The following is a 25,844-nucleotide window of genomic DNA, read 5'->3' as shown; positions in this document are numbered from 1 at the left end:
TATTCAGTGCTTTGTAGATGCAAGTAAAAAGAATGTGGAAGTCAACAGTACACAGGTGTGTTTGTTTGGGTTATTTTCTATGACTTTGCACACTCTTAAGAAGAGAAAAATGAATTTGCATTGGTAATGAAATAGTGGTCATTATTGGGGGTGCTTTTTGCTTTGCAGTGTCATTGTCATACCACCTATGCCTTATGTGGTTCAATTTCTACAGCAGGTTGTTGAATATCTTCAATTTGAAAGTCTTGCCCTTGTTTGTTTGTTTGTTGATTTATTTATTTATTTGAATATTTTTTGTTAGGGTATACTCGATTTTTTGCAGTGTCTGTGCTGCATCTAACATATCCATCATACACCATACATGCATACCATAAATCATACACAGTAAAGCAAAATATGATGCAATGTGTGCAGAGATATGACATGATCAATGTAATTTTAAAAAATGATACAACCTCATTATAGGCAAAGCATCGTGGAAGATAACAACCTAGAAGGAAATACTACATTGCTGTATTGATATCTGTTTGTGGTCAGTATGTAACTTGTGCAGTTCTGGTTCTGTTTTCATTTTACTGATGATCATAGAGTCTGAGAGATGCCTTTTATTACTTACCATGCCTCTGTCTCAAAAGGTGCTGAAGACAGTATTGAAAAAAAAAAAGATATAGATATATATTCTAGCTTTCAATCTTGACTTTATTATTGAAAGTGCACTATCATTTTCATATTTACATGAATCTACTACTTGCACTTTCATTTAAGAGTGAGAGGGAGGTTACGGACATTTTCACCATCTCAAAAAAAAAAGAAGACAAAAAAGGCAGAAGGTCCTACTGCAACAGTAGGTGGTGATATAAATACAAGCATTTCTCCCCTCCACATCATCTGTACATTCTCATGGCAGAAGAAGGACATCGGAATAAGTGTCTAATTGCCTCACCTGTTCAAAATTCTCGCTCTAATACCCTTGACTGGACATACACTGCCATGACCTCAGAACTCGGCCTGTGCTTTGCAGATAGAGAGTCATCAGTGGGAGGGATTGCCCCTGATTGAAAATGAGGAGAAAAAATTGGGACTGGTTGTATATCTTCAAGCCCAATTTGGGCAACATGACACACACGGATCATGTAAGGGGTTTGTACGATTTCCTTTGCGGTAAAATGCATACCAGTTATAAGATAAACAAATAAAATAATCCAGTCTCATTATTAAAGTGAGATTGAAATAAAGTCGTTAAAGAATTGTGCAGTTTTTAATTTCATTTGTGGAAAATACTGACATTGACATCAATTCCACATGCAGCTCATATGAGGTGCTGATATCATCTCCTCCAAACTATTCCTCTGGTGTGTGCCCACATCTTTCCAAAATTCCTCTGTGTTCTAACTGTGCTGATGTGCTTTGCCAACTAACTCCTACAGAGCTATGTTTCATCATTTGATTGAAATTCCCCTCTATAAAACTTGGTCGCAACCAATGCGTGAACCCACTCAGGTGTATAAGATGATGCCTCAGTCCCACACAGGGGCCAATGTGATGGTGATAGTTATGAAGGGGGATTCCATAATCCCACTTCACAGGCTGTCAGTATCGGCAATTCTGTGCTGATCGATTGACAAATGGTAGAAGGAAGGGTTGCTGTCAGCAATGGCTTGCCAGAAATGCAGCGGATCATCCCTCCATACACGAGTCTTGTCACACAGTTGTCGGCCATCCCATTCATATCCGAAGCTGAAATTGGCAGATGGTATTCAGACGTTAACAAGGAGGGAAATGGGGAGATTACCTGGTCATTGGGATTGGGGGGGGGGGGGGGGGGGGCAAGGGAAAAGTGAACACCATGTGTATAACAAGTAGGCCTATTTATTGTGTGTGTGTGTATTTGTGTGTGTGTGTGTGTGTGTGTGTGTGTGTCCGACAGGTACCTCTAGTTCATTGGATGTTACATGTGCCAGAGGGGTACACACCTTCCCCTTCCCCAGAAACTTTAAGGTTATTAAGGTCACAGTAAATACCCATAATTATACCCCTAGATGGAAGGGAGGGGAGAGTGAGAGGCGCAGAGACCTTTCAGCGACTAAGCAATTTCATGGGCAACCAATCTGTCGTGTCACGTCCAATGAATTGACGGGAGCATCACCATGGCGATAAGCGGAGCATGAAAGGCACAACTCCATGCGACAAGTGACATGCTTTCATCTGGTTAGCTGTAGCACTTCATGGAACCATTAAATCATCAAGCACTTTGATGAGGAATATTTCTATGTTGTTACTCATTTATCACCAGAGACTCTGCCGTACCTTGGTGGATATATGGAGTTACTTGAATGCCCCGCAAAAAAAAATTTCCATATTCCATCCCAGTGCTAAAATTTCATGAAAGTCTTGTCAAGATTGTGCCAGTAGAGTGTGTGCACAGACCCCTGTGTAAACTCCTCAGTTCCTTGGTGAAAATCAAAGTCAGCTCCAAGGGGGGTTCCACAAACAAAGATGCTCACAGTGTATTGAAACAAAGCCACGGATCTCAGAAGAGAATGTTTGAAGTCTCAAGACCCGGCATGTTTCCATTGCTAAAGTGAGGTTAAAATGCACAAAGTTTGCCCACACGGTCAATCAATCAATCAATTTCGTACTTTTATAATTTTCACCTGAGCCGACCCCAGGATTGAGGCTTTTTTTTCCATTCTCTCTTTTCTTCATTTTTTTCTTTTAATGCTGTGTACACTCCTCTCAAGTTGCAGGCAAGTCAATGACACGAAAACCAAAAGCCAAAACCATTTCTCAAATTCCCTGTTTCCCACACTGGAGCTCCCCAAGCTTGACTCAAGTGGCTGGTCTTGAGGAAATCATAAACTGGTCCGGAATTGACACAGCTCCCGTAAGTTACATCTCTTCCCTGAATAAATAGGTCAATCGTTGCCTCCTTTCTTCTTCCCCCAGTGAGTTCCTCGCATTTCTCCCTCTGTCACAAATACGTGTTTCATTCGTCATGACATCGTAATCGCTGAGCAAATGAAACAGATCCTTTCTCCCCAGCATTTTTCAAGCTTTTTTTTTTTTTAATTTCTTCCATTTTTGTACCGTGGGTCTCCCCCAGTAGCCCCTGCTCGGTTTCCCCGCTGAGGACGGAGTGACAGTGGACGGTGGACCGAGCGAGTCGGGGCGCACGTAAACCGAGCGTGTTCAAGTTTGTCTAACCCAGTCTGGTATAATACGGCCTGTTTGCTCAGTCTAGATGTATCAATGACGGTTGGGTCCACGTCCCCACTCAGACTTCTGCTGGGTTCAACGACATCGCGTCAGCCAGCCTCTGCCGTCTTCTGGGGGTGCTCTGGTGTCTCCGAGTAAACCCCCTGTGCCATATTTTTAACCTCTGTTGTATGCCCTCTTTTTTTTTCTCTCCCACTTTTTCTCACTCTCACACACGCAGAGCGTTTGGTTATGTGTTTGTGTGTATGCGTGTCTGTGTGTTCTGTCATAGTCAAGTGCAGGCAATGAGTTATGAGGCTGTGTTTTGTGAATGAAATCAACTTGATGGAGGCTTCCAGAGGGGACTGTCATAGTGCTAGGGGACTCATAAAACTTTGAAAAGTTCAGGAGCGATATTCTAAGGTTTCTTTAATTTTTTCCTCCTCCTCCTCTTCTTCTTCTTCTTTGTGGGGGAGGGGGTAAAGCAGTAGGGGAGGGATAGGGTGTTGTGTTCTACCCCAAAGTAGAACAGGGCTCCCCTGCTGATGTTGGTATGGATTTTAACCAGTTTCTTTGCCTAGAAGTGCAATGCACTTTGTGAAAAATGGAGCCATGATTGGCATTCATGTAAGAATGTGTGTTTAGCTGAAGACCTCTTTCTGCGTGCTTTTTTTTTTCCGTTCTCCATACTGCTGACTTGCAGAGTTCCACACGAGATACATGTGGATGCTTACCCACTCCTGGCTGGTACCTTTAAACTTGTAATCTTGTATGACATTTTTAAGAATCAGCTCTTTTGAGGTAAAGTTTCTCTTATGTATATTTTCCCCTTTATTAGGGGAGGGGACATCCTATTGAGTATCCTTCGGATTTCTGTCCTTATCATGCAATCACATTAGTGATGCTCTCTTGATGTATCTTGATGTATGGAGATTAGAGTAAGAAAACCATGAAGTATAAGTTGCTCGACTGCTGAGGATAAGGCGCCTTTCTAGAGTAAGAGCACACTTCTACTTACCCCATAGTGACCATACATTATATTGACTACATTTATATGAGAACCTGGTTATGAATATTACTGTATGTGGTGAAGTCACAGTTACAAAAATTAGCACTTGGGTACTGTGGTTCAAGTTACTTCAACATAGGCCTACTGTTGCTTTCTGTCAGTATGCGGAATTAACACATGCTCATGACTTAAAGCGATGTGGTCTATCCACAAGGAAATATATATTTCCAACAATATTAATATTTGTAGGGAGAATGCAGACTGTATGTATGATTAACAATATTAAAGGATGAAATACTTCCTGCTTTTGCTGCATTCCAGCCACATCATGTGTGTTGTTTGTTTCTCAGTATGGGCAGGATTTATGAACAGTGAAGGTAATGATGACTACTGTCTATGTCTAATGCAAGCGTTCTCTCTCCCCCCCCCCCCCCTTCTCTCTCTGTCTTGCCCTTGTCTTCAGCAGTCGACCAGGCAGGCCGCCGAAGCGCAACATTCCGCTCTCCCTCACACCCACTATCCATGACTCTCTCGCATGGGACACGGTCTGGATGTTCTCAAACGACAGAAACTTGAAAACGGTAAGACAAAAAACAAAACACCAATACAAATTGAAATGATAATAATAACCCTCATCCGTCATTGTCCTTCTTTTCTTGGTGGAAGACTGCTGTAAAACCAGAAGCATTCACAACATTAACTTTTGTGAATTTGGAGCCGACGGCCATTTTCGCAGCATGAAACTTTCGCGAGTCTCAGCTCTCCGCGAAATTTGCGAAAGTTTCTTGCATGCGAAAATGTCCAGTTTTACAGTCATCAGATTGTGTGATGTCGTGTTATATTTTGTCGATGATTGATAAGCAGAAATCAACCAGTTCTCTTCTGAAATGACTTTTTAGCATACTGATATTCTTTGGGTTAGATTTGAATGCCGCTGGCGAGAAATCATTCAAGAGAGCCAAGTCTCATGTCTTGCGACCATCAACAAGGAAGGGATGACTGAATTATAAAGTTTGCAGCCACAACCTCATGCGAGAAAGAAGGAAAACCAAACTTCTGCAAACAAGGCTAACCAATCTCACATCATTATTGTGGTATTCTTCTGCTTTGTCATGTCTTGTTGTTTGCACACTGTGTGGCATTAAATGCTGCATACTGTGTTAGCCCCACAAGCAGAATACCTTCAATGACTAATCCCGCATCCACAGAAATTAATGATATCTGACTGTCACGGAGATCGACATTGAGAGAGTGAGAGCTCCCAGTTAACCCTTCGGAAGCAAAAGGGGGGGATGAGGAGGGGATAAAACAAACAAGATTTTTTTTGTGAGCATGAGAGAGAGAGAGATAGATTTGCCTTTGGATAAGACCAGGCATCAGAATTTTAGTCACTTTCCTGAGTGGGTTTGTTTTGGGATTATAGCTCTGTGAGCATCCCCTGTCCGATCGCATCCGTCAATCGTGAGAGGGCACACAGGCAAATTTCTTGTCATTTTGTGGTATTTCTGGTGCTGAGGGAGCATAGAGGAGGAAGTATCTGTTTTTGTGTGCCTCCTAACTTTCTTGGATCTTTTTTTTTTTTTTTTGGTATTTAGAAAATTCAAACCAGGATTGGGGAAAAAACAACAGCAAGAATAGATCAGAATAAATCACAGAAGTCTAATCAGTGGGTGTTGAGTGGTTGACTTTGGACATTAGCTCATGTGAGAATTCTTGGGTGTGTCGAACAAATCCACATCTTGGTCTGGCTTAGATGAATGATTCCTTTAAATGAGATGATTAAGATTAATCGTGTGAGTATCAACCCCACCAAAAAAGAAAAAGAAAAAAAGAGCATCAACAAAAATTGAAAATATTTCAAAATAAGAGTCTATGATGATATACATTGTATGGGTGTTGCATCTTCACTGCTGACACACTAAGTATTCATGTTTTACAAATGTCATTATTAACCATTGTCATGAGAATTTCAAGGACTATTGGTGTCTTGTAGACCACTTGGAGATCCTAGTGTCCTGTCTTTCATGCTGGTGTTGGTTGATTCTTTTAGCGTACTGGAAGGTCATTATTTCATGCATTTTAATTTGATAGGGGGGGGGGGAGAGAATGCCCCCTCTGGTCTGTCTACATGATGTGACCATTAAATGCATATGTCAGATGACATTGGTCCTTCATAGGAGTGCCCAGAACTAGACACAAAGAACATGTTCTGAGTTGACGGACTGTGAGATAAGAAGACTGGTCACACTTTTTCCCTTTCCTTGCTGCAATACATCATCATCATTGACTACCCCCTCCTCCACCCCCACTCCTTGGAAGAAAGGGTCACCTGCTTGTCTGTTCAACTGGCTTGTGACACCCCATCTCCGTTTCCCTGCCCAAACCAAAATCTTGCACGGACCACGGACAGACGCTTCCGTGCCACTTTTCTGCCGAATCACACTCAAGGAGAACGCGAGTGCGAGGACAAGTGGAGGAAGAGAGCAAGAGAGCGAGAAAGAGAGAGAGGAGAGATGGAGAAAGAAGCAAGCGAGATGGGACAATAAATGCCGGGACTCCCGTCTCATGCTCACGAGCGTGTCGGTGAGGCATCTCGGTTGATGCGCTGCGCTTGCCGTCTTGATAGACATCATTGCCCCCCATCCCGGCCCGTCTGTTATTTGTGGGATGAAGACTTCCTGGATTGGCTTGTAGACTCGGCCGTATGTCTGACATGGTCAGAGTAGTTAATTTTGTTGGTTCTTTGTCTCTCTTCCGCCGCCTGTGATGTCCACCGGTGCATTCGTCTGGTCAGTGTTTATCTTTGCTATCGACCAATCAATCAGCATGTCATAGTCTTACCGTCATTATGATTGGGGAGTGTTTCTTGTGTAATTGTTTATAGTATATTAGTCTCTCCACGGTTCTACATGATTTCTGAACGGACTGATATTCCTGCTGACTTCTTTGATGCCAGCCATGTGTAATTGTGAGCTGATTTGCACCAAAAGATGGAATTTGCTGGCTGAATGAGTACTCCAGAATTACTAATGTTACCACTTTTATCCTATCTCCATGTATCTGATCTGTAGAACTGATTTTATTCCACCTGTTGGCCACCAGTTTATTCCCCATCTGCTTCTCTGCTCAACAGTAAACGTTTCAACCAAAGTTGTATTCTCTACCCCACCCCAAAATCCTCACTCCTGCCTCTTTTCTCCCCTCCCCTTTCTCTCACCCCCCCCCCCCTCCTTTTCCGTGTGCTGAAATGCTAAAGTTAGCATGGAAAAAACAAAAATATGATTCCTTGAGTTAAGAAAATAAAGAGGTGCTACGCTCCAACTCCCAAGTGCCCCTCACTCATTTGGTTGCCATGGCAGCAGTACCAAATTGGCTTGTTTTCATTGGACGGTGTCATCGACTTTTAAACTCTCCTCTCTCTCCCGTCTCTCCCTCTCTTGCACCAATATATGTCCACGGAGAAGAGTAAATAGATGGGGGATGTTATTAGTCGGTGGATGAAAAAGCATGTGATATTATTTCAGGGCTATATAGTTGCTGCACACTCAACATTCTTGCCGATGGCATCAAAAGTTAAACGTCATCTTCGAAACAGGCAGAAGGGGAGATAAAGAGCGTCACCCGACGTCGTTCACCTCGTTTCTCTGGTTACAACTCCACTCGGGTCTTCTTTGTTGAGATAAACTGTTTCAGAATGGTCGCTGTTCTACTAATTTTTTTCCTCTCTCTTTTTTTTTTTTTTTTTTTTTGCTGTGTCATAATGATTTTTAAGAACTAGACGATAAGAGATCAAGCGATCAACAATATTTGTGGAGTGTCTCCAGTGGAACTGGTGCCTGTATCGTGTTGGATAGGTGAAAAAAGAAAATTCAGAAAGGTGTTGTACTAGTATCAGAGCCAAAAGGTGCGTAAGCAGTTTTGCTCTTTGTTCAGATTTAGGGCCTACTGATTATTCTCATACACTTTCATGAATTGTGTAGCAGTGGTTTATACATAGACTTGAATTGTCTTCCAAATACCTCTTGAAGTCTTGTGATGTCTTTTTCATGTTGGACAGGCAATAAAAAAAATGTGATAGAAAAAGGAAAGATGAAAAAGGTGCCATATCCAAGCCGAAAAGTGCGTAAGCGTTTTATTACTTGTTCAGATTTACTGATGTTCCGCACACTTTGAGGGATTGTTTTGTAGTAGTTCATAGTTGTCCTAGTTGTAGTAGTTCATAATTGTCTTTCAAATACCTTTTCAGAACTTGTGATTATATTTGGCTATCATTCATAATTTCCTATCACTTTATTTTGCTTCAAAATAATCCACATTCAGATCCAGAAAACAAAACAATACAGATGATGCAGTGATTGTCATTCAGCAACAATGAGGGGTTTTTTTTATCATCTTTCCTATGTTTGAAATATGTTTCAATACCCTCCGTCAAAACGCGTTTGCAAAGGCCTTTCAGATCACGTTTCTTGAGTTGTTGTGTTTATCATCTCTATTGCGAGTCAAGAGGAAGACAGCTCCATTATGCTGTTTGAACAGAGGAGCAGAGGTCGTGTAGTTTGTGTGGGTACGGAATGAGCTACAAATGTGTTTAAAAAAGACCTTGTCTTTATCATCCCTGCAGAAACGCATTTGAGAGTGCATTTTTCGTCGTTTTAGAAAGGCTTTTCTAACCCCACAATCAAAACGGTTTTGCATTTATCATCTGCCCAAATCTCCCTGAAAGTCGTGTGTAAAATGCCAGAAGTGAGTTGATAAATTCACCCTTTGATAGACTTATTTTAACCAACTAATAAGTAAATTGTCTTCTGGAGTGTCATATAACCTAAAACTGTAGAATCTTTTGTATTGAAGTACTGCATGTTTAAATGTTTTGATGCCAGAGCACTGAAAATGTTGGTTGCAAAATTGCAACCTGATTGGACTGTACATGGAGCCATTCGTTTAGACAAAGAATCACCTTCTATCAGACCATCCATGGTGACTGTTGTTGAGAGTGCCGCTTGACTTACAGTCAAAATTAGTCGGAGATGAGGGGAAAATGAATGCCTCTGTCCCAAACTCTTCCACCCCCTCCCCCACAGGCCCAGTTTGAATTGAGTCCACTTTCATGAACACGTGTCCGATGCGTTCTGAACGATAACATGAACAGAAATACAGATAGCAATCCCCCACAATTGGTGACTTCCATCCGCACGAAACCGACAAATGGAGCCAAATTATGTTAATTTTGTTGTTGTTGAAGATTGCAGATCAATAGCAAAGAAAAGAACGCCTTCAGGGGACAGGCAAAGCAGGTAGCGTGAATGATATCATATTAGGTTGAAATGTCATTTCTCCTTATTTTTCATTTGGTTTTTTTTTTTTGCGGGCATCGGTTCTCCTACGGACATTCTTATCATTTCAACCATCAAAATGCACAAAAGCCGTCCTCTCTTAGTCATGGAGGTGATTACTAATGTCTTCCTATCAATGCAACCTGTAGGTGAGCTCCCAAACACCGTCGCTTGATTTTTATCAATGGAAATGTTGGATGAAATGTCACAACTATTAATCGTCAGCTGTAAGCTTAGCTCACAGAGGAGTGACACAAATCTTATGAAATCCATAGATAAAAGCCGAATCCCGTTTCAATTCCTTGCCCTTCCTCAACTTCCACCCATATTTTTTTCCTTTTTTTTTTCTTTTTTTAGTCAAGTGCTCCTTTCAAATTTGTCACCCTGTCCAAGGGAGAGAATAGAAGGGAAAGACTCTGAGAAACTTCAATCATAACAAAACCTGTGCGGGGATTTAATCTGAGGTCCCACTAGACATTGTTTCCAATGTAGAATTCTTTTATTGTTCGTCTTGTTTGTTGAGGAACCTTGGGAGAGAGAAGAAATATGGGTAGGACCTGATGAGATTAGGGAATGTGGATGTATGTGTCATGTACGCTTCCGAAGCATGATTTTGTAGCTTCAGCTCTACATGTGCTTGTACCCAGGAACAGTACAGCAATCATTTGTTTTTGTTTTTGTTTGTTTTTTTAACTTTTGATTAGCAACCATTGAATTTGTTGTCTTTATTGCCTTAAAAGTTATATTTGTTTGCTGTTTAACCCTTTGCTTGTGGAGGAAACTGGTAGCTCTTGTACAAAGCAATGGGAATGTAAGAGTTGAGTAAGAGGGCATTGCCATATTTTGAGAAGCCACATTACTTTCTTAAATTTTACATTTCACTTTTTGCTCCTAGTGTTCCCTTTCCCTTTTCCTTACCCTTTTCTCATTTCTCAATTTATATTTTACGTTGTCCTCTTCTGTCTTTCTTTTTCAACTCCCTCTGATGATTTTCCTTTTAAATTTGTGTGACCTCTGTGTCATTTCAAATTTATGTCCCCATTGTCATCTCTTTGAATATAAGATGCCATCTTGATCATGTGATACTATTAACATGAAGCATTATGGTATGAAAGGTATTCAGGGGAGGGGGTAATGTGCAATTAGCATGAAACAAAGTGTAAAATGAACAAGTTTTGTAATTTATTTGACTCTACTTATGTGTTTCCAAGCCGCCTCCAAGGACTCTTTGTTGTGTCGTAGTCTCGTTCTTTGATAATGGGGTTATCTTTCCTTTGTTACCATTAATCATTCTTGGCGCAAATGATGGAATTATGTATTATTCTCTTATGACAATATGCAACTAATAAGGCCATTTTGCTTTGTTCAAGGTGTTGAGCATTTAGTATGCCAAGGGCATTGTTCCTTGTTGTATCACGTCCTAGTTTTCTATCCCTTTTGTACCACCTTTCTTTGTGGCTGCCTGTATACCCATTCATTTCATCTTGTTTGTTGGTGACAATAAGCAACTTTTTGAAACCTGGGAAAATCCCATATTGGAACTTCAGGATTGGCATTGTTGATAGGTTTATCACTTAGAAAAATTGATTGAAGGGTCTTCAACAAAGAGGACTCTAGTTTGTTCAATATGTGGCATGTCGTATATGTCTTGGAAAATATTTTGTATGTTCATATATCAATCTGTATTATGAATAGAGAATGTTTGTATGTTTTCCTTTGTTTCATGAGGATGGACAGTATTGGCTCACTTGCCATGATGGAGAACTTCTTGATTATTGCAGTCATGACAGATTGTGTTCAGATCACACAGGGCCAGACTCTACTCATGTCTGAAATCCACAGGGAAGCTGTTCCGTGCTGTTTCCTGCTGCATATCTCTGCCCACATCGATTTGTACTCCATCCCCTAGAGTTGTGAAGTTTCTTTCTTTTTCGCTCTTTCCCTAAACCTCTGAAAATGTTTAAAATTAGACATATTATTCACAACACCCTCGGGGATGCATGTTCTCTCTCTCTGTCTCCTTGTTCGATTTGGTCCCTTCTGGCTCGCATTAGGTTTTGACAATTGCAGAAACAAATAAATGCCAGGTGTGATCTTGTGGAGGTAATGAGTGCACACACCCCCCCCCCCACCATCTCATCGCCTGGATGCAATTGATAGAGATGGTGTGTATTGAATGAAAAGTGAGCATTTCTGTTTTGCCTTTTTATTTAACGTGGGAGGAGAGTGTTAAGTCACTTTTAATCACTTTTGACAGAAGATTTCCTTTCTTTGACTCATGAGCAGCCATTGACATAATGCTCAGCAGTATTGCAGTTGTTTTTTTTTTCAACATGGAGAAATAGATGTAAAACTTGAGTTGTTTTTTTTTTTTTTTGTCAGATGATGCTTTTATTCTTACCCTATCCATAGTCAATGGCTGTCCATCAATTCATTCAAGGTTGATGGCATAGCTAAGTTTGGGATAACTTTGTGGTGCCTCTCAGAGTTTTACACATAATGATTTTTTTTTTAATTACTGACATAAAGTAAAGCAATGTGACTGATAGCAGAAGTCAATGTGAAACGATGATTTTACAAAGTGATATTAATGCATTTTTTCGAGACACATAGTTTCAACTGAGTGAATAACTGCGCAAGTGATGCCGATGGAATTTTCAAAAAACATTTGCCAATTTATCTCAACCTGTTTGTGGCTTGATGAGAGTACGCTTAGTCCACGCGCTATGCTTCAATGATTAAAGTGATGCGTTGCCGTGGCGACTTCATGCCTGCGCACAGCATTCTCTCAGTCAGCTGTGAATGAGGAGGATTTGAAAAGCTTCTATTGTGAGCAACATTTTGTTTTTTTTTTTGTCTGTTCTTGCTAAAAGTCTGTCAATTGAACATTACAGTCAATGCCTCGCCAATATTAATCCTTGATAAGTGGGATATAATGGAGGTTTCATCATTACTTGCATAAGTTGTTGTTGTTTTTTGTTCTGTCTCTTCTCTGCGTCAATTTCAAACTTGCATTAGCTGATTAAGCCCGGTATCATTTTACAGATGTCCCAAAGAGCATCATTTTTGTTCCCCGTGATGTCGGAAGTAGAAGCGCCAGCCATCCTCCCATCAATTTTCCCCCCAATAACGACCTTCATGAATAAGAGATCGTCATAATTTGCAGTTGTATTTACTGGCGGCATTCTCTCGATTACATTCACATTCCCATTGTTTTAGCTGTGGTAATTTGATTGGCCAAATGGTTGGGCAGAACAGAACTGCCGTGTGCAAACAACTTCGAGAGATGGGGAAAGGTAATGTTCTGCAATTAATCGGCAGGCTCACACGGCTTTTTGTCAAATCTCGTGTGAAGAGACTCTCACTTGGTGTAATGTGCGTGGACTTGCTTGTCTTCTTGAGTTTTAAACTTCGGTGGACTTCATGTATCAAAGCTTTGATTGGCTACACATATTGTAAAAGCAGACATTTGTTGTGTGCATGAATAACTTTTTTGAATTTTGTGAGAACTCAAGATTTGCAAAAGTAAAGTGCATGCCAAATTTTTGTCTATGAATGCATTGAATGTGTAGTATACTCGTAATCTTTTCATGGTGGGCAATAATATGTGACCGTGCACCTCAAAACGAACATAAAGTCGCACACACTGATTTTGCGTGAGGACTGAAAATAAGTGAAATGGGTCAACCTAGCCGAACTTGACTTTTTTATATTTTCTGAAAGAGCGGGTCTTCTTTTACATTATGCTGAAATTTGGTATCATAAAACGGGCAGGAAAGTGTGTTTTTTTAGCAGTTTATCTCGAACATTTTTGGTAGAATAGTGTGATTATGTGTGTCTTTAGAATCCTTTTTTCATTTCTGAAAAACCTTGTCCACACTCTTCACTTTCAACTCTAGTAACTTTTGAAAGGACAGTGCTATTGCTTTGAAAGTTGGCATTGCTTATGGACAGAATGTGTTTATGAGGCATGCTTAATTCCAATTCAATCTGATAATCCCTTCATTGTTGTTACTCTGGTGGTTTACTTCCTGTTTTTTGTCCCATTCATCGCACAGCCAGCACGGTTTAGTAAAGATTAAGCGCTTGAATAGACACTGCACTTCATAGCCTCTTTTCTCAGTTCACACTTTTCCTGAGTTTGTGCTTTCTTTCCAATATTTAGATAGGTTAGGAGAGTCCATTTGATTTGAGTTATACATCATTTTAAAGCTTGAAGTCTGCTCTATCAGAATATGGACTTAACTAAAAATTCATGTCTGGCGACTTTTTGTTTGTTTTGAGGTGCACTGTCACATATGGAAGTTTCATGCCATGAAAAAGGCAGTCAGCTCCGATTCGCAAAAGTGTCATGCCGCGAATGTTTCTGGTGTTACAGTACGTGTACTTTGTCAGTGGTACTGGTACAACAAAATGTTATTGATGGAAGTGGTGTCTCGATTTTGAGAGGTTTGCTGTGTGTTCAGCAAATACATAACAATGTTAAGTCATCATGAGTTCATCAACTGTTTGTTTTGTATAGGACAAGTCATGAAGAATTTCAATGTATGCTTTTAAGTTGTAAAAAGTGGATAGTATTTCTTGTTTTACTTGTACTTCTATCATGTTTGCAAAATGTGGTGGACAGTGGTGTGTACATTAATCAAAAACACATCAAACACCTAATTTTTGTTTTGTCAATTCACCTTAGAGCAGAGCAATGACCAAGGACCCCCTTCTAGTCATTGACCGTAATGTTTTTTACAGGGCATCAACAAACTACAGTTCTAATTCTCTAAAGTTCTTGACTCTAGCTGCCCAGTAGGATTTGTTAGCTGTCATATACCAATATCTGTGTTCCCTCATAATGCAAGATCAACTTTAGTCTATTCATATAGTTCTTTACTATAGTACATGTGTCCTCTCCTGCTGTAAGTGAGCTTTATGTTAATATTTTGTTGTAAAATAACAACTATTATTTACAGAAAATGAAGAACCAAATTCCTTCCTGAAATAAGAGAGCAAACCAAACCCAAACAACTTTGGAGGAAAAAAAAAACAGGATGAGAATGAAATGAAAAAGTTCAAATTTGTAAGCATCACTGTAAATAATTGTTTATTCATTTATTTTCGTATGTTGGTTTCAAAGAGGGTTTATACAACCTGCAGGAATGGGGCTATGCATCAGTGGAAACAAATGATGGACTCGGGCTCTTAGCTATTGTGCATTAGCTACTGAAACTGTTGTGTTTATTCCTAAAGTTTTAATCAAGGTATGGATGATGCAGATATGACTTAGTACTTTGATAAGTTTGCTTGTAGACAGTCAGTGACATAATGTTGAGTGGAAAATATTGTAAATTATTCAGTAAGACAAAATTAATGTATTACTTTTTTCTGAGTATGTTCACAATTGTCTATGTGATGCCATTACGAATGTTGAACTGTCACACAAATAACAAATGTAGTACAGTATGTGACATCGCCATTTTGAAAGCTGAATGCTCACAGCACAGAAAATATTTTCACAATTATGTCAACTTACAAAGAGAGAGAATCATGCATGGAAAAGGAGTAGGAGAAGTACATACATGTGTATTCTATTGACATGCCAATATGATTAATTCTGTACGAGTTTTCCAACCAAAAATTCAATGAACTTAGTGATTATGATAACTGTTGAGTGTAGCATGCACCCCAAAAGCAGTATTCTGTAAACCTCTTTACACTCTATCTGTGTATTTTGGTTTCAGATGGCCTATCATTCCTTCGTCTCCCACCTACAGGACACCACCGTCTCCCCTTCAATGGCTACGAGCATCTCGCTGCCGCCTCCCCCTACCTCTTGGCCACCCATCCCGCTTTCATCCCATCCTCTATCGCCATGCCGACCAACCACCTCACAACCTCGCCAACCAAGGCCAACGATCTGCACCACCTCCACCCTGCCGAGCTGGGGGCGGCGCACCTCCAGAACCTGCACAAGCTCTCCGTGGGTATCCCCAGATCGGTAAGAGCACATGGCTGCCATGGCAACGGTGATGATGACAGTGAGATGGTTGAGTGACCACAAACTTTTCATGCCGATGTTATGAAGATACCATAGGGTGCAATTGGTGATGGTGCTGGCTGTCTACACAGGATATGAACCTTTTTGAGGATCATTTAGTTTTAATAGAAAGCAATCAATAGTACAATTGCATCTTGATTCGATATAGATTGTTCAAATGTGTTGGATGATTTGAGAGTTGAGAATTTCATTCAATGTCTAATAGATTTTCATGAGATATGTACTTTTGAAAACATTGACATGAACTAAGAGAAAAGTTTATTTCTGACAAACTCCCCTGAAACCAATGAATTTGACTGAATCTGATTGTTCAATGCAGATATATGCTTATATTTCATCAGAAATGAATGTATGCATTCGGTTGTTCTATTTGTTGCTCTTTTTTTTTTCAATGACACCATGGAGATTTATAGTTCTGCATTTAAGGAGATGGGAACAGGGGAGAAGACGCAAGAGAAATATAAAGGTCTACTTTCGTGGGGGAATAGCAAATGGTGATGCTAGCTCCCAGTGCAGCACACATGGAATCAAAAAATGATGAGCGCTGCCATAAAAAATAGAGTCTTACAGAGCAAGGCATGAAATAATGACAATCATAACTGACCCCACCCCACCCCCCCCCCCCTTCCACCGCACCCCAACCACCCACCCATCCCATTGTTGCTAGGCGGCAATCTAAGGCTGCAAGTCCCTCTTAGTACACCTCACCCCAAAGCCTTGACAGTGTCTTCACTCTGCATAGCCATGAACTCATTCATATTCATGAGGGCCATTAGATCCTCAGCTACCGGAGGACTCTCGTCAAATATTCATCCGACTCCTAATCACCATAATTATTTCACCATAATGCTGTCACAGTCGCAGAAAGAGCGACAGAGCGGCAGGCAGGCAGGGAGGGAGAGGGGAGTGGGGAGATGGGGTGAGAGAAGAGAGCAGATATCTGTCAAGAACCATTGCGAGGTTGGGAGAGAGGAGAGAGAGAGAACGAGAGAGAGAGAGAGAGAGGGGGAGAGAGAGAAGGAGAAGGAGAGGTTTGGCGAGGAAGAGGAAGAAGAAGAGAACTACAGGCTGTTGAACAGTCTGGTTGCTACGTCGGATCATTAATTTCTGCGACTTAAGAAAAACTGTCTGAACTCATTTGTCCTGTCCCCCAAACTGTCCTGTGCACTTTCTCTGCACACATCTTCCCGTTTTGTTTTTGTATTATCATCGTCGTCATTTTTGGTTTTCATCCTTTTTTTCCCCCAAGTTTGTCTTCTTTTGTGCAACCCAAATGTGACGTGACCTAAATAAGTAAATTTTCGTGCAGGAGGATGGCAGATAGGGGCAAATAAAAGGGGGGGGGGAAGAGGGGGGTGCAGCTGAAAGGGAGAAAAACAGTAATATGAGGGTGGGGTAGCCAAACATGTGAAGGAGGAACATCCTCCTGTAGTCATGAATGTTGCTGGCCACAAATTGCTAAGTGCATCATTACTAAATCCTAATCGTTGCCCATCATCGTTCGGCAGACAATTGATTCTGCATTTAAAACTATTAACTTGACTACCAGTGTGCATTAATTGATATTAGCTTCGACAAAGGGATAATTGTTTTGCAGGCATTCTTCAAAGGGAGTTGGCTGGTGAGAGGTAGCATTAGATGATTAGAAATTAGAGCCAACTGCCACTTAGAAGACAGGATTCATTAATGGGCACTGCAAAATAGAAAAGTTCTTTAAAAAAAAGAATATCTTGCCCATATGAATTTTGGGGGAATTATAGGGCAGACTTAATTTGGACTGGTGAAAAGAGTGAGGGGCATTTACATTTTTGCCCTCTACAAGCTGAAATGATTTAATCAGCTAATTTAATAGGTGGATACGGACAATCCAAATGGTAATAATTGATGGGGTTGTTTCAATTCATATTCAGTAATTACCGCATCAGTACATTTTAATCACCTCCATACTTCCATTGACCTTTAATCAGCTGAAATATAAATTTTGTTCAAGGACGCACCACTCCGTGGCCAATCAGACAGCTGCCTTCTAGAGAGAGAGAGGGAGTGTGTGAGAGATGGAAACGAGTTCACCTGCATTCCAAAATCCACCAGGTGTTGGGAGACTTTGACCAGAAAGGCAAGGGGTAGTTTGGTGCTTGTGGAACAAAAGTGGCCGACTCCACAGAGTTTTATTTCTGCAGGATCATCAATATGGCATTTTTATATCACTCTCTCTATGCTTTTCTTTGAGAATGAATTTACACTATCCTGGGGAAGACAATGGTTTCTGCCTTCAGCGTAGTTTTGTGAAGAAAATAATTGGTATTCGTATGTCATCTGCGAAATAGGTGTACCGGTATATCAGTTTACATATTTTTACAAGTTTTTGTGTGTGCAGAGGTCCATATGTGCAAGATGGAATGTTTTATAATAATTATGTGTACCAGACAATATTCAGTAAGGCGTATGGCAGGGTAACAAAACAAGGCTTAACTGCCTGCTTTTCAGTCCTAGTGTCAGTCAACTCCTAACATGACTGTGAAAAAAAAAAGTGCAAGCTTTTAACTCTGTTATCACTGCTGGTAAATATAAAGTGAAATATAGCAATGGCGCTGTGACAGTTCCTTTCTGAGAGGGATGAATTGTGGCTGTTGCCTGTGTGGGATGGGGAAAATTACCTGAGCTTTGAGCAAGTTTTACCTCCTTATCATCCAATTGAAAAGTGGGTGATGAGAGTATTATCAGACTCACCGATATTAAAGATTGCAGCGGCAATTTATGATGCTCACTGTTGGCACTCGGATCTGCTTTGTGCATAAGACACAAGCTCATTTTATTGAAAGTATGGAATATGAGACTTTCCCTTCTCCTTTATCCACGCTGCCCCCTTCCATCACCCCCCCCCCCCCCCCCCCCGTCACTCCACTTAACCCTTGTCTTCTGTCCCAATACTGAATGCCTAACCATGCATTCAGTTTGGAAGCCTAATTGCTGTGTGCTTATTATTAAATTTTAATGTAATTGGGCCTCAATTATTGAAGTTGAGCAACTGTTCGACTGGAGAGGTGACGGTGTGATGCAATTTAGGCGCTAAATATTGAAGGGCTATTGTTTCCATTTGAAAAGGGCACAGGGGGAAGGTTACAGACATAATGTATTCTAGTGATAGTGGGGGGGGGGGGGGGAGAATAATTGAGGATGGAGAATATGCTGCTAAAAGTGTGAAATTAGTAATTAAAAATATACTGATCGTGCTTGTTCAAATGCCCACTGCAGGAACCAATTGTCTACAAGATGGCAATATGCAGTGCAATGAGAAAACGGTGAACAAAGGCGAGTGCATTAACCGGAGCGGAAAATGCAGCGACGAATTTGACAAATACTTCAATATTCTGGTAGAAATGGGTCTGCTTCGCAAAGAGAATAGGTATTTTGCAAATGGTTAGTAATTTACAGTTGCATCAGAAATAACAAGGGATTGTGATGTGCAAACTTGACACCGTGCACAAAGGGAAAGCACTCGTGGGTGCAAATGGCACACCACTGAAATGGAATAAATTGCATTGCAAACATCCCCTTTGAGAGTCATCTCAACAAGTTTCCCCTCACTTGAGACCAGCCAAGAATTTTCCCGGCAAAAGAGGGAGAGTTTTCCCCATCAAAGATGCATTGGAAGTCTGGGGGGAAAGGGGGATGCTTTTTAAAGCGGTGATACGTTGAAGGTTAAGGTGTTTGCATGGGCCAAAAGAGACAGACAGAGCTGAACATCATTGTGTTAGAAGCAGAAGGTTGTAGGATCCGAAGAGAGTGGGCCGTACGTATGAATGCCCTTCTTGCTCCACACTCGGTGGCAGGTGCGGCAAGAGAGATACAGAGCAGATTGAGGTGGGGTTTCTGTTTTCCGCCTGCACTTTTCAGTCCAGTAAATTCCTGTTATTACACAGGCTGAACGTAGAAGCACAGAAATGCCTCTTGCCTCCGTCATGACTTTCACCTATAGGTGTGGATAGGAGAGACTGGCAGGGTGCCGATATCCATGTTTGTTGTTTATCGCCTGCGAGCATCCATGCATGGCAACAATGCAAACCAAAAAGGGGGGAAAGGGTCTCATCAGTGATCCAAAAGTCACTACCATCTGTCGGTCATCCTGGTTTCTCTGACCAGAATCGACTGGTGAAGTCCTCCCTATCTCTTTCTTTTACCTTAGTTGGTATGTATCTCCCCCACCCCACCGCTTCCAAAACAAGCTGCAATCATCCGCAGACACCTGGATTGCATTGGAATTTGTGTCTAGACTCTGTGAATAGTTCAAGGGCAGAGTCTCACCAGCTCGGCCAGAAATACGATCTAGGCCGGAGACGAGCAGGAGAAAGGTGCACCTGAGACGTGATGCATGCTGATGATCAATTACCTTCCTACATTTTTATATCAACTCATTTTTCTTATTAAGGAAATCATCGCATGTTAGTCCGAACTGCTTCCTTCATCTATCTGACCACTATTTGACTTGGGGTCTGGCCTTGATTTTTTTTTTTCATTTGGTACTTCTTTTCTTTTTTTTCAGTTGAGTGTTGAGGAATATTTTGACTGGGATGTTTTTAAAGGGGTTGATGTCAAGCCAAGATAATCCTGCATGTTTGATGATTTCTTTTTTGTTTGTTGTCATCAGAAAAAAGTTTGATCCTTTTTCAAGTGCCTTAGAAAAACAAGAAGAGGTGAATTTTGTTCCAAAGTGCGTCCGACAAGCTGTATGTCAGGATCGTGGGAAATGGCAGTCAGTTCCTTGTTTATGCTCCGTACGTGGGCGCAATTTGGGTAGAGAAAACAGGAGAGATGGTAGGATATGGTATTAGAGCAATATGAATCAACAACTAGACAACATCCTTGTATGTTGTTCATATATGTGTAGAAATATAAACTATGTGTGTTTACACATGCACACATGTATTTGTCCGATGCTAGGGTCACAGCAATATTCTGTTACTTCAATCAACAGAATCTGCAATGAATGAAATGAGGTGGGTGGGATCTGTATGTGTATAATAAACCTTAGTGCCATGATATCTGCTGAAATTATCTGTGATAGAGCACTAAAAGAATCCACTGATGGAAAAACACATTTGGATTTCACAAATGCCTTTGTTTTAGCTACAGTGTTTTATCAGCTGCATCCCCTTATTAAATTTCTGGTCTTCCAGTTTTAAATTATGCATTTTTGATGTGATGAGAGGATAGATATAATAATAATTTTCATATAGTGGAATGCAGTATGTGGATAGAACATGTCAAGCCTTGAAATGAATCTTATCATATTTTATCATCTGTCAAGTCTAAAGCAGATAAAGATATTGGCGTGGTGGTTGATACAATTTCTTTATTATTATCAACATGTCATAAGTAACATTTTGAATACCATAAGCTATACCAGATAATTATCCATTACAGTAAAGTGGGCCAAAGTATTTGCATAATTGTTTTTTAGACAATAAAAGTACTTTCTGCATCGTAAGTGATGATAAAAATCTGACATTTAAACATTCACAACCTTTTTCAGTAATCTCCATTATTTCTTAAATGAGGGTACCAAAAATTATTAATACTGGTAATCATTATACTCTCCTCCCCTCTCTCTGCCAGTGACTTATTTACACTCCAATAATCATGAAAGTTTCATCTCATAATTTTCAAGACTTTAATGTATTTATGTTGTGGGATTGTATTCGGAGGAACAGAAGAATGTGTCTGGAGCTCAAGCCTTACCTTGAAACAGTTGAAGGAGGTGTAGCTGGCTGACTAATATGATTCATACTCCTTGAAAGGCTGGTGAATATTGCAGCTAAATGTCCTTTGTTTAGCGCAAATCTTCAACGTCACATAAAGATTACTAAAGAGAAAGAGAGAGAATTGAGGGGGAGAGAGAGAAGGAAGGAAGCGTTGAAGTTCAGTTATTGTATGGTTACTTCTTTGATTTATCATTAACTGTGTTGTCGAAGCATACATCCTGGAGCCCCGGAGTGATGGAACTTTTATTTCCACCGAACGAGACGTGAGCCGCAAATAATAGATGAGAGCCGACGAGCGAGAAAAAAACTTGGCGACCGTTTCGGGGAGAGTGCTGTGCTCCGGGAAGTGCAGCGTATAAAGAGCTCCACTTGATAGAGATATATCCCTATCAGAGACTCGAGCTTGGGTGGTGTGCTTTTTTTTTTCTGTCTGTTTGTGTGTATGTGTGTGTGTTTTGTGTGTCTTGTCTGTGTGTATGGATGTAGAGCTGGGAAGAGATTTATGAGAGAGGTCACCACAAGTCAGTGACGTGGAATATTCTCAGTGTGATTAGGAAAGATAATGAAAGAAGAAAAATGAATGAGGCAGACTTTAAACATTAGTTGCGAGAAGCACATTTTTTGTTAACATCTAGTAAGATATATGCACTTATGTGGCACACAGAAATACCAACATATGATATATAATCATATAATGTATCCGTGTGTGTGCCTATGTATATGTATACATGCCTATATACTACAGGTAGAAAAAGGTGGATAGATTAAGAGAGAGAGAGAAATATCCTTTTTAATGGTAACAGCAAAAGAATAAGAGAAGAAAACATATACTCAACATACTGTGACACAAACACAAAAGTGTGAGGAAATGTTTGAAAAGCATTAGATTGATTTTATTTTTTGATTTTTTTTTTGGGTGGGGGGGGGGGAACAAATCTGTCAACTATTACAAGTCTGCATCAACAGTAGAGGGGGTTGTACTGGATCTCTTTGTTCCGGCCAGCGACTGGAGAGCCAGAGAGGGAGAGAGAGAGAATAATGACTGTGTGTTTGACTCTATCATTGATGAATGCTCTTGATGTGCAAAACGCTGTGAAGGAGAGTGATGCCCTCAGAGTGAAAGGGGTAATTACCACAGCCAAATGGAGGAAAGAATTGCCGTCATGGAAACAGGACCCCCTCCTCCATTCTCTCTTTATCTATCTCTCTCTCTCTCTCTCTGTCTGTCTGTCTGTCTCACTCTTCTTGTTTGTCTGTCTGTTTATCTATTTCTTTGAGTCAGTCTTTCCCCCCCCCCCCTATTTCTTTCTTTCTCATATCTTCCAAAACAGCAGTCCCCGGATATTAATGCACAAGTTTGTTAACAGAAGGAACGGTGTGATGTATGACGATATTAAACATGCATCACATGAGCCCATTTCGGGTCGAGCTTGAAAAGAAACAATTGACACAGTTTTCCAACTCTTTCTTCCCTCGATGCTCATGAATTATACCCCCATTTTCACGGTTTCCGCGGCAAAAGCAGAGGTGGATTGGGGGGAAAAAAGTTGGTGCAAGAGAAATTGATGTGTTTTCTCTGGCTGTATTCTTTAACCGGGGGCCCATGAATGATTGACTCGCTGATTTATTAATCGAACTTGCCCCCTCAGCATCAAGGTTATGTCTCGCCAAGTAACAGATGCAACATTTAGGAGGTGTGGCTTGCAGATTGTGTAGATAGAGCTTCGAACCCAGGGGAGGGAGGGCAAGAAAGAGTTGTAAGAACTCCGGTCTCTCTCTCCGGGGCTAGCTCCATCACCTCAGACAAAGAGCCGTGGCACTTGTCATAATTCTTGTTTTGTTTGGGGGATGTGTTCATTCTCACAGGAGTATGTCCCAGTCATTCAAAGACATCCAGTGCAATTTTCTGGAAGGAGCACATCCCAGTTACACCACATCAAATGTATCCAGCACAAGCAGCAATGCTGAAATTGTCATATAGTAGATTACCTCATGAATGTTCAAATCATTGTCGCAAATTACTTCAGCAGTATGGATGTAATTCCAACTGTGTTGACATCAGGATTCAGTGTACTATGTAAGAGTGTTCAGGTATTTAGAGTGACTATAAAATTGTTTTTAATGGCTTATGGAAGCCCATGTGTAGTAAAAGGGAGAAGCAAGAAAAATCGGGTGATTTTCACCCTGTTGTACAAGCAAATTGACTTCAAAAATCTAATCTGTACATGACATAAAGTGTCAGTGAATTTTTCAATTTTAATAGTTGTCCAGACATGATGCAAATGTAATGTCTTGGTGCGAGGTCAAGTGTCATGGTGCAAAAATAAAGGAAGATACAGAAAGATGGTATGATTTAAAGTTTGTGTGTCCCATATGCAGCACTGAAAATTAGATTCCTTTCATAAGCTGTAGATTGTAGAGGTAGGTAATTCAAACTTTCCCTCAGGTACGATAAAACTGGATACCTCTTTACAATGGAGGGGAAACAAGACTAAAGATTTCCAGTGAATTTATTTGGACCCAAAAAAAAGTGCCAACCATTATTCTCAGTACCAAATGAGATTGTATTCTTGAGTGCCGTGGGGTTAGTTATTCATTTCGTTTGAGGTGTATATTACTGTAAGATGTCATACACAATGTGGAGGTACATTCTTCTTCAACCATGAATTTTTTTTTTGACATTTGCAAAAATGTATATGCGACCTTTGAGTGATTCTTTGAACCATAACGTTTGACTCTTTCATTTGACACGTCTGTTCACAGTCGAGTCAGCCCAGTTCTCACAGCCACGCCTCCGCCGACATCGACGACCAGGAGGAAGGGCTGGAGAACGGGGAGATCTCGCCGCGCTCCTCCGACGGCCACAGTCCCGGCATCAGCGGCTCACAGGGGGCGCTGTCCCCGAAGAGCACCGGCTCATCCGCCATGAACGAGGACGAGAACGAGAAGGAGAGCGACCGCATCCATGAGGAGGCCATGGCTGCCATGGAGCACAGCCTAGGTACACGAGATTTGATTCGCCAACATCTTCACGCAATGAGCAAGTATTCCGGTTGGACTTCCCACACATACCCCACCTCCTTTTCACTCCCCCAACTCCATTCTCCCCCCCCCCCCCCCAAAAAAAGAAAAAGAAAAGAAACCACCCAACGTCATCCGCACTGTAGAGGGATACTGTCAGATCACGTCTACACAAGAAGCAAGGAGGTACTAGGCGAGCCTAGTACCTCCTTGCAAGAAGCCAGAGCTGCAGAAAATATATATATGGACTATGCTTCCATGATTTTTTTTAAAGTCACTGTTTCCATGGTAACAATTCTATTTTTAGTCGGGATGGAGATGGTGACTCCTCGAAAGCTGCGGTTGCCAGTCAGATAATTTTGTCTCCGTGATATTTATACACGTGTCTTTTTTCGGCACACTCTTTTTATAAGGTATGCAAGTGGTCGCCATTATTAGAGCTGTTCAGAATTTGGCTAAGTCATCAGATGGGCATTATTTGCTTGTTTGTTTTTTCTAAATCAAGGTGTAAATCAGAAGTGGGGTCAGGTTGACAGTGACAAAAAGAAGCTACCCATGTGGGAAAGATGAAAAAATAAAAGTGTATTCTTTATAGCCCACATCCGTTTTGCCAGAAGTGAACCCCTCCTCCTATTTCATAGTTTAGAATCGACAAAATGGTGTGCTGTGTTACGGCTACATCACTCCAACATCATGGAGTGAATAAACCAAGAAGTTTCTCGCTAGCGAGAGCCTTTCCAGGAGGGAAATTTTCGCTCAAATTGAAGCCCATACCAAACTCGGCAGACGATCATGCATATATATGTGTGTGTCCATTGAAAACATTGAACCTCGTTTGGAAATTTATGACCTCTCACTTCAGGCGCAGGGCAACTAATTTGAGTCCACTGTTGTCAGCAAATGAGGCTTGTGACATGGTCATGTGATGTCTTTTCCCCCCTTTTTTACCACCTCCCCCACTTACTTATTTTTGATGAGATCCACTTCTGATGAGAATTCAATAGATCTAAATGCAGTGTGAATAGCGGCTGGCTGATGCATTTTGGGAAGGATATACAAATAAGTATTCCCCAGAATGGTTTCTGCTTTGCAGAAATCTGTTACGTAAAGACATAACCAATCAGATAGGCAAGATTGGGCAACTGTCGTAAGGAAAATTATTCTGAACTGCAAACCATGTTGTTTCATTTTTTTAAATTTCTTAATGCCAGGATTTTGAAGGCAGGAACCCCCAATGCTCGGGGCAAATCTGGCTCTGTGTGACTGCTGACCATCCCTCTAGAGTGTCTATTTATTCCACGTAATCTGTAATTCTGCCTTTGCAGAGAGGTGATAATTTCAGCTTGTATTCTATTGTGCATTTGCTTTATTTGTAAGATAGAATGAGTTGTTTTCATTTTTTTTTCAAAAATAGATATCAAGTGGAAAAGAAAAACAGTTGCTGGAATTTTGTATGGACTTTCGTTCACTCGTTC

At 40.8% G+C, this 25,844-nt stretch overlaps 1 protein-coding gene across 1 annotated transcript in view; it reads left to right on the top strand.

Moving 5' to 3' along the window:
* Positions 1 to 25,844, top strand: part of LOC140234905 (dachshund homolog 1-like) — a 107,274-nt gene that overhangs the window by 61,605 nt on the left and 19,825 nt on the right. The window contains 4 exon segments of the mRNA XM_072314946.1: positions 4,671 to 4,726; positions 4,729 to 4,785; positions 15,303 to 15,526; positions 24,112 to 24,388. Coding sequence (XP_072171047.1) covers positions 4,671 to 4,726; positions 4,729 to 4,785; positions 15,303 to 15,526; positions 24,112 to 24,388 — 614 coding nt within the window.

This window comes from Diadema setosum, chromosome 11, assembly GCF_964275005.1.
Source record: "Diadema setosum chromosome 11, eeDiaSeto1, whole genome shotgun sequence".
Classification (NCBI taxonomy): domain Eukaryota; kingdom Metazoa; phylum Echinodermata; class Echinoidea; order Diadematoida; family Diadematidae; genus Diadema; species Diadema setosum.
The sequence above is the reverse complement of the archived record's forward strand: the minus strand, read 5'-3'. Positions and strand labels throughout refer to the sequence as shown.